The sequence below is a fragment of the Gavialis gangeticus genome, unplaced genomic scaffold (assembly GCF_001723915.1).
Source record: "Gavialis gangeticus isolate Ggan-Ray unplaced genomic scaffold, GavGan_comp1, whole genome shotgun sequence".
Classification (NCBI taxonomy): Eukaryota; Metazoa; Chordata; order Crocodylia; family Gavialidae; genus Gavialis; species Gavialis gangeticus.
In genome coordinates, this window is record NW_017729034.1 from 17,253,863 (window position 1) to 17,263,647 (window position 9,785).

The 9,785-nt window shown below is 46.1% G+C and overlaps 1 protein-coding gene across 1 annotated transcript in view; it reads right to left on the minus strand.

The window, feature by feature from the left end:
- Window positions 1–6,850: 6,850 nt before the first annotated feature.
- The window catches only part of USP5 (ubiquitin specific peptidase 5), a gene marked incomplete at its 5' end in the record, with an annotated part of 36,011 nt that continues 33,076 nt past the window's right edge, over window positions 6,851–9,785 (minus strand). Inside the window, 5 exons of the mRNA XM_019526682.1 lie at window positions 6,851–7,475; window positions 7,701–7,785; window positions 8,568–8,721; window positions 8,879–9,024; window positions 9,157–9,300. Coding sequence (XP_019382227.1) covers window positions 7,382–7,475; window positions 7,701–7,785; window positions 8,568–8,721; window positions 8,879–9,024; window positions 9,157–9,300 — 623 coding nt within the window. The remainder of the gene's footprint in view (window positions 7,476–7,700; window positions 7,786–8,567; window positions 8,722–8,878; window positions 9,025–9,156; window positions 9,301–9,785) is intronic.

Consider the following 9,785-nt stretch of genomic DNA (forward strand, 5'->3'; position numbering starts at 1 on the left):
CCAAGCTTTCAGGCCCTTTCCCACCCTACTTCCCCTTCAGGTCCAGTCCCACCCCCCTGGCTCGTGTCCACCTGCCTCCCCTAAAAAGTTCATATAAATGCATAGATGATATTGTTATATACCCACTCCAGGCCCATCTTCTCATCTTACATCCCATGTCAATTCACTCACCTTTCTTTAGAGCAAACAGGTAGTTGCTGTCACACTAGACATCAGTTACTGTATTGTTTTGTCATTCACAGGTCTCTACTAGGGCCTGATGCTTTCACCCTCTCCTCCAAACCCTGACCATTTGGTTACAGACATCACCCTTGTCCCACGAGAAAACATTCCACCACCCCAGACAAAATGTGAGCATTCAGATGTCACAGGGCAAAGCCCCCAAAAGGTCCTTAGGATAAGAGGTGCTGACAGTTTGTCCTCTGCTATCACAAAGGATGTCCAAATGGTTGTACTGTGACAGCAGTGGGATCTGCTATTGCTGATGTAGTTTAGAGACTACCATGCACCTGTACCACACATGACCAGGCCCAAGGTGCCTGTTTCTGCTACTCAATCATATCCTCTACCAGCCTGCATCGCTTAACAAGCTGTTACATTCCCCCCTTTCCCCCTGCCATCTGGATTATCTAGGCTGGGGTGGCCAACCTGTGTCAAGCATGTCACAAGCAGCACACAGGGTTCCTGTGGTGCACAGCAGACAACAGACTGGGGAGGGAGCAGAGAACATCAAATCAGACCACAGAATAGAAACCAAAAGCAGCAGATTGGGTATGGGAAGGGGATGGGAGTGGCACCTGGGGAGGGTGTGGGGCTCATCTTGTGCCATCCCTGTCAAAAAGGCTGGCTCTAGGAACACTGGACTTTCCTCAGCCAGAGGCTTCACAACCTCTGTACACATAATGATTCCCACCAGTTTTTAAAAGCCATGACCCCAGCCAGTCTTGCACTTAACATACTACAAAGGCCCAAAGATGTTTTCATCAGTAGGCATACACACTTGGAGTCGCTTGGTTTCTTCCTCAAGGTTGTCATCATCACTGTAACATCATCTACAAAAGCAATTGCTTTAGGAAAAGTGGACTCAGGGTGCAGGTCACAAAACAAATCTCTGCCTTGATGCCCTCCCTGTCATCTGGCAAAAATGTATAATACCAGGCTAAGATACACACCTGTCTCACCTTTGCTCACAAAAGAATTGGATTTGTGCCATCAATCTATTATTCAGTAGTGTACTTGTGTCAGCACAAAGTTTGCATAGAGTTTGAAGTGAAGATGGCATCTTGTATTTCTTTTATACCCCTTACAAATAGCCATGAGCCACTCCATCAAAAGGGCTTACCTCTGGCCTAATAAACAAATATATTTTTTCCTTTGGCCTCTTGATCTGCTTTAAACACCCATCTCAAAGCTTGAAGCTGACAGTTTTAGCAGCGTCTCCCTTTAACCATGCTTTACCAAGCCAAATGCATCAAGGAACAATGCTGCCCCCCCCCCCCCCCAAAAAAAAGTGTCTGCAAGCAACACCTATGAAAATGATCTTAACATCTATGTTCGTTAGCGCTGGTAGCTTCCAGTTTTCTGGAAAATATCTATCCCCTTTTGTTAACAGAATCAACATTCCTGTTGTATCATTTCTACATCTTTTCTGTGAATCTTTGACTCTTGTGCTTTTACACAAGCTAGAAAACTATTCCTGCATTGCACTTGGCATACTTATGAGGTCTGTTTTAAAGACGCCCCTCCCCAAACAATGGTCAGATATATCTGTGGGCTCTGTTGTGTCCTGCACGAGTCCCTTTCTTTACACCAGTGATTCTCAACCAGGGTGCCATGGCACCCAGAGGTGCCCTGAGATCCTTTCAAGGGTACCATAAGATGCTGCATAATATTAGCACTGTTAGATGTGCAAACATGATTCACAAGATACATTCAGACATTTCAAATAGGAATCCATAGCATTAAAAACACTCTGGCCTGCTGTAGTGTTTCTGAGTTCTTCGCAACAGAAGAGTTGCTCTAGTATTTTTCTGTAGTCAAAAAATGTGTTAAAGAGCTGGCATTTTCTGAGGGGGGCCTCGAATTTAATATAACAGGTGCATAGACTCTAAAAATGTTGAAAACCACTGTCTTTCATAAAGCTTCTGTAGCCTAGATTTATGCCCCAATCTAAAAAGGGTAATGACTTTTGTGGCAGAGGAAAAACATTATCTAAAATCCCAAGGCTATGCAAGGCTCTACCTAAGCCAACAATCCCTCACATTAAGGAGATCTTTGAGGCCTGCAGCACCTTTCCCTTCCTTTCCAGGACTTAGCTTGCCCACAACCTCCACTTGTGATGCCCACTTTAATACATCGTAAACCCCACTATTTCATCTGCTTTCTTACATATCCAGAGGGGCACCCTGTCTCCCTCAGGGGGCAGAATACACATTTTCTGTTATCCTCAGTGTCCAACCATAGCTGTTCCCTTCTAAGACAAACCACTTCCCTGTGCTCCTGCTTTCCACAAGTAATTAATGTGTACCCAGCTGTCAGACATCACTGCTGACTACATCTGTATCACTGAATGGGCACAAAAGTGCAAAACGAACAGACACCAGGCACTTACAGCATCTCTTTGACTACCCAGTGTACAAGATACACACTCTCTCATCAGCAATGCTCACAGAACTAGGTCGATAGATAAGCTGGTAGGGGTGCCACGTGCCATGCAAATCACAAAACTATACTTGCTTGTCCCCATTCCCAACTCACTCAGAACTTCATCCCAGTGGGGCTAAAATAACTGCATGGAGTTTGAAGCGGTTCTCCAGCAATTCATGCCAGACCAGATAAGAAAGCGTTGCCTTTTTGATCCTTGGCCTCAGGTGCAGAAATGCTTCTAAGAGCTGTCAGTTTCCCTTGTCCAAAGGCACGAGCTACCCAAAAATGTTTCTAATCAATTCATTTACCCTGAAGTACAGGTCCCTCTCTCAATGCCCCAGCAGTTGGAACATTGTTACCAGGCCCCATAGGTGCATCCCCTTCAGTATCAGCTTCCCCACTAAGGCATTTCCCTCCAGCACCTGAGTGACTGCATACCACGATCAAACTATGAACTTTTCATCAGCTAAATCGGCTCTGTCTGGAATAGGCCTAACACTGGCTGCCCATCTTCCTCTTGGAGAGTGTCATTTTGTGCTGCAGCACACAGTTGGCAGCTCACGCTGCATTTGCTGTCCCTACATCATATTCCGTCATTGGTAGCCTCCTGCCTTTCCTGTCTAGAATCATGAATTCTACCATGTGATGATCATGTCCTCCTTGGCTGTTCTTCCCCACTTTTCTCATCGAGTCTCCCCCACCATGAGATCTCTTGCCTCCTCTGGTTGTGCCATTCTTCTGTTGTGGTAGAGGCAAGGAAACCAGAGATGGAGGGGAAATGGGGAACTGCTCACCACCTTTATCTTCACACCTTGACGTCAGTGCCCTATGACAGGAGAACAGCATGTATAGTGCCTATTTTATTTAAAAAGGGACAACAAAGTGGTCCAGGTATAGGCCTGTTACCTTACTTCAATGGTAGCTAAGGTCTTAGAGCAGATCCTAAAGAATAGTCATAAGACATAAGGAGTAAAAAAAATTTAAAAATTAAACAAAAAAGTGTTTTGCCAGCTTTTGATCAAAGCATTTGATAAGAGCATGACAGTGTCAGACTAATGTCTAATTACATTTAATGTCTAAATGAGGACCAGATCATTATACAAGATGTAGATAATCTTGTGCATAGAGCATGAAAAGTGGAATGACGCTTAATAACCCAAAGTCATGCGTTTAAGGATCAATTATAAGTACTGGCTGTAAAATGGGGGTGCAGAGATTGAAGTCAACAAGGGAAGACAGCAATCTGGGGGTACTGGTTGACTGCAACATGACTGAACTGCCAGTTTGACATACCTATGAAAAAATGCCAGTGCAATCCCTAGGATTTGTTATGTTGGTAGATTTAATAGAGACAAGGAGGCACTAATAGAAAGTAATGGTAAGACCCCATTTAGAAGAACCCAGTAAGCAGTTCTGGTTGCCAGTGTTCCAAATGGATAAGCTTAAACTGGAATGGATACAAAGAAAGGCCACTAAGATGGTTAAGGACTTTTTCTTATGAAAAAATAGAAGAGCTTGGCTTGCTGAATTTAAAATGGAGACTGAGGATATCTGATCATCACCCTTTCTTTACAAATACCTTCACAGGGGGAATACTGGGGAAGGAGAAAAGCATTTTCAGCTGAACACCCCCCCTTCCCCCCACCAGCTAAGAGCTGGCTATGTACAAATGTAGAAATTATCTTCTAATTTCCCATTTCTAGTCTACCTAGCAGCATCATGAAGCTTTGGAATTGTCTCCTGAGCTGAGCAGTGGGAGCAAAGAACCTGCACTCAGTCAGATCATGGAAGAGAGGGAATGACAGGACAGAGATTTCTGGTTCAACAACCATTTTTTGTTATGTGCTAAGTGTCTGGCAATATCATGCTACAGAGCTGGTTGCCTGTAGAAGCAAGGAAGGAAACTTTTTTCTTCTCTCAAATAATAGTGACTTCTGGAGGAAGAGGGGACTGCCTACCTGTTAAGCGTCAGGATTTTGGCTACAGCTAAGGCCAGGGTACACTGATGTGTACAGGGTACACTGCCACTTAAAAAACCTAAGCTTCCTGGCTGGAGCATCTTGGTCTTCTTCCAAGGATCACACAAGTAATCAAATTTGTGGTCAGGAAGAAAACCTCTTCCTAGGTCAAAATAGCAAGGACTGTGTGATTTTTAAAAATATTCTTCTGCAGAAAAGGAGGGGATGGTCCTCTTCCTAGAATCTTCTGAGCAGATACTAACCATTTCCATACAAGTGCAGTGGCAGGATGCTGGCAGATGTCTCCTTCAGTTCTGCCTGTGGCACACTGTAGGGCAGTCTTGGTGCTTCTGGTATTGTGCCACAGACTTCTGTGCAATGATTTGAAGTGGCAATTTTGGGAATTCTGAAGGCAACCAACTGCTTATGAACCCAGGGGACTGCTGTCTATGGCTCAGGAAAGGCCCCCTCCAATCTTACATTTGCAAGGTGATCTGTTGCAGCTGCTCTATCCTGCAGCAAATAGAAGCTAACCTTCAAGAAGTTATCAGTTATTTCATTGTGAAGTAAGCCGCCTTAATGCAGCTTAGAACAGGAGCAGACATGCAGAACGATTACAGTAGCTGAGCTGACACATTCAAGAGCAGTAAGTCCCCTCTCCTGCCCCCTTTTAGCTCAGTACAATCGTTTCATCTGTCTACAACCTGGAACAACTTGCCCTGCTCCATGCTTGTTTCCAGCTCTGTAAAGTAAAATAACAGTACTGTCACTATCAGACTCACCCTCTCAGAAATGATGGCTTCATTTTTTGGAGCCAAAGATTTTAAAAGCTGCTTAAGTATTTTCAATGGCTCCAGGTGCACCATCCTCCTCCTCAGTTTCTCTCAAGGTAGCTCATTTTCTCTACAAGAGACAGCTCCAGGGGACTCGTATCAGACCAGAAGAACATACTCTGTTTAGCAATCTTGGCAATCTTAATAGGAAAGCTGGCCTTTCCTCCAACACTGTTAGAAACCAGAAAATGGAACAAGCTTGCAATGTGGATCCCAGCCACTTGCTCCAGTGCCATACAACACTGCACAATCCTCAATTCACAGACAATAAAAGACCCTCTGTCTCTGCTCAATGGTGTGTGCAGTAAGGGGGAAAAAGCAGCAAAAAAAGGAAGTCAGACTGGCCCAGAAGGAGACTGTGGCTAATGTCCTTGAAGAGAGGGGATAAAAGTGACAAGAAACAATGTCCAGAGTGTATTCTACATGATTCCTTTATGGATAGCTAGAACATAGACATCCAGACACTTTCCAGCTCCAGAATTCTGCTAAACAAAATAAGCTTTTCTACCATGTTGGAAACCACCCACATCATCCTCCTCCTGCAAAGAGGAGGAACAAACCACCTACAGTAGCGGGGAAGAGAGAGACAGTTACTCAAGATCAGCCAAAGGTAGGGCTTTGAATGAGGAGACCTGTAGCAGGGTTGAAGTAACTGGTACTTAACGCAGGCTGTATATACTTCTTTTCTGGACCTGTGGAAAGGCACTCTGTGCCCAAAAGCTTGTCTAACCTCTTACGCAATTATTAAGCTGATTTAATAAAAGCTATCACCTAACAAATGTGTCTGCTTCAGACCTGGCTTTTCCAACAGAAAACCAATACAGAACACAGAGGTTCACAATGAGCAGGGCTGCCCTGAGGAGCAGCTGCAAAAGCTGCATTTTGCACACACACAGATTCCTCAAGGGATGTGCCTCTATTCCTTACTATTGAAACAGCAATCACCAAATCCCAAACCTGGAAGAACGTGGATTGTTATAGCCAAGACACTGTAGGCTACTTACTGGAGCCATGATCACATGGGCATCAACAAGCAGCAAGGTCAAAAAAATTTACAGCTGCAGACTAACCTTCACAGTCTTGGGACAGACACCCTTTCTGGCTGGTTAATAAATATGGTGCAACCCATAAGGAGCACAACCTCGTGCACTTCTCAATAGATGTGTCTCTTGCAAGCTAAGGCCCAAATATTGTATCATGGGAGAAGGGTGGGGGCAGGAAGGGGGCTGAAGGAACCACATCAGTTTTATTTTGAAGTTTTCTACCTAGGCTGTATTACACCAAACTGAGATACAAGAGAACTGCCATTGGTAGAGTGAGCATTATACACCGAGCTTTGAGTTTTGACAAGTAGAGAGCTCAGAGACCCTTAGCTAATAAAGACCATCAATAAAATGCATGAGAGGCGCTAAAGCAAGGGGGTATTTAGACCTTTATTTTATCCTTTGTGTATTTTGGCATTTAAGGGCACACAAGAAGAATGCTACTTATGGCCCACCTTATTTCCTGCACAGCTTCCACTTCTAGGAAGGTGGAGAGAAAAAAAGAAGTCCACCCAGGATACACAAAGCCACACATACACACAAGCCCCCCTCCCCTTCCAGACAGAAAGGGGGTGGCATCATTACACCAAGCAGCAAAGCACTAGGGGCTACGTGTGTCTTGAGGTGGTGGAGGGGCAATAAGGAGACACTCTATATAGAAATTTAAATCCATTCCCACACCCCTGTCCACTTATGTCCATAGGGGCCCCAGCTCCCCCCCTCCCCCCATTTATTAGGTCATGGAATCCAGGCCCCAGTTTTGCAGCAGTGGCATAAATGGAGACACAGAGGTGGAGGGGGAGAGAATGAATGTGCCCTGCTTCTCTGTACTTATCCTGACCATCTTCCCCCTGCTCGTGCTGTCAGTTTGCTCCCCCTCCCCACGCTGCAGGAGAACATCCTAGCTGGGGATCCTCTGGTAGAAGTAGATGTACCCAAGATCCTTGGGGGGTTTCTCAGAGGCGCACACTTTCTGGTCATTGAAAATCACCCACCTAGAAACATAAATAGAAGGAGAACTTAAGGAAGACAAGTTATGCGAGCCTGTCCATCCCAGGTTCCAGTGTCCCATTCCCATCTCCTCCTAGGTAGCATGATGGCCCTCTCCCTTTCCTGTCCTTCTTTGGTGACAAAGGCCACTCCGTCTCTGGAAGACTAGGCCACCAACACATAAATCTGTTTCCTTTACAACTCTCTTGCCTCCTCAAGGCTGCTCTTACCTGCCATCTTTCTTTATGTGACAGACATAGTGGCCACACATGGTGGAAGTGCCCATGTGGCTGACGAAGGCAAATAGCTGATACTCTGAGGAAGTAAAGGGGAAAAAGGTGATTAGATAGAGAAAGGAGAGAGAGATTACATACCCCAAGACTATCATGCAGCCATCTCTAGAGAAGAGCTTTTGTCCCAAGACTCCTTGGAGAGCCCATTAAGCATCCTTGACACTGAGGAATACTTGGAAGCCAGAATGCATCATAGCTGAGGATGGGACTGATGTAGAACTAGATGACCTCAAAGACGGCGGGGGGGGGGGAAGAACTCCTGCAAGAATCCCCTGCCTGCCTTCTCCTTGTACCCAATGTATGTGGCAGGTGGAGGAGGGGAAACCCATAAAGTAGACCTGGCTCACACATCTGCTGGCTCACACATCATAATGACTTGGATTCTCCACCCAGCACAGCAAGTAAGTTTAGTAGCCTGGGCATTAATCCCTCTAAGATTTAGCTACTAGAACTCAAGTTCTGATGGTGACTGAAAAACAGCAGCCTCCAAGGCAATTAAGAGGAGAATTGGGGGAAGGAAACAGAACCCTCCTCACCTCCTTTTCACTAGATATCACATTCCTCTACCTTTCACTCATCCTTCTGATGATTCCCAGACTATGGGAAATAGGCCCCATGTCCCACTGGGCACAGACCCTTTCTTTCCACCATGCTGCCTCACTCAGCCAAATCGACTCTTAAGAAGTGCTAGAACCTCAGGCAACGTAAAGCCCAAGGGTTAGAGAAAAGCTGAGAGGAAGGAAAGTTGAACCCCATGGTCAGAGACCAAACACCAAATTCCAGCTTCTAAGCAAGGGAACTCACTTCCAGGTCCATCACGCACTTTGGGACCCACAGGAACCGATTCAGAGATTGACTCAGCTGCTGAACGCCCTTCTGAGATATCCATGGCAGCCTCTGCATCCAGGTCATCAATGTGACTGAAGATCCAGTCCACAGCACGCTCCAGACTGTTATTCTGCAGCAAATAGGGAGAGACTGAGACATCTAGAACCCCTCACCTTTCTGAGTCCCTCCTCCTTCAAGCATACTATCCCACTCACAGCTACAAAAGACTAGGATGTAGCAACAATTCAGAGGGACTGTCCCGCTATGATTGCATCCTTGCCCCTCACCGTGGCTCTAAGTGCTTTCATAGCCTGGTCCCGGGAGAAGCCCATGGAGACAATGGTGGCCACGCTGTCTTCTGAAGGGGGGTCTGGACAGGTGATGATGGAACCTGGTCCACTGGACCCCGGAAGAACCAGAGGATTGGCAAAATCTGAAGCAGAAAACAGAGTATAAAACTTGAGTGGCTTGTGTTTTAAGGCCTAAGCTACTGCTGGGAGAGGCTGTAATGTGCACCACACTGACCCAGGGGTGTAGGCTTCATTGTGATCATATGTTCTCATACCTGGATCATCCATGTGTGACATGACCCAGTTCATGGCAGCTTCAACCCCACTGTTCCCTGTGTAGTAAACGGCTTTGCGGCAGGCATCCATGGGAAAGCCCATCTCTACTAGCTGGATAATTACTGACTCATCCAACATGGGGGCTGTAAGGAAACAAAAAGATCAGAGCTGTCCTACTGACACCCACCCCTTTGTGTGGGAGGGAATAAGCAGGGCACACACACAATATTGTCCAGATCTCCTGCCTGACCATGGCAACTTCCCACATTAACCTTTTCTCACCTTCTATGGATCTCTGGGAAAAAGTGTTTTTTCCTGTACAGCACGCAAGCCTCCACTCACAAGGCATCTGCAGGGCATGGAGGGGTGCAGTTCCCCAGCAAGGTGCAGCCCACTGAGCCCTGGCTCCTCCTACCCCAAGCTCCACCATTAATGCAACAAACCCCTGCTCATAGTTTCATAGTTTCTAGGGTCGGAAGGGACCTGAGCAGATCATCTAGTCCGACCCCCTGCCATGGCAGGAAGAGCACTGGGGTCAAATGACCCCAGTAAGGTGGTCATCCAACCTCCTCTTAAAAACCCCCAGGGTGGGAGCCTGCACCACCTCACTTGGAAGCTGGTTCCAGAC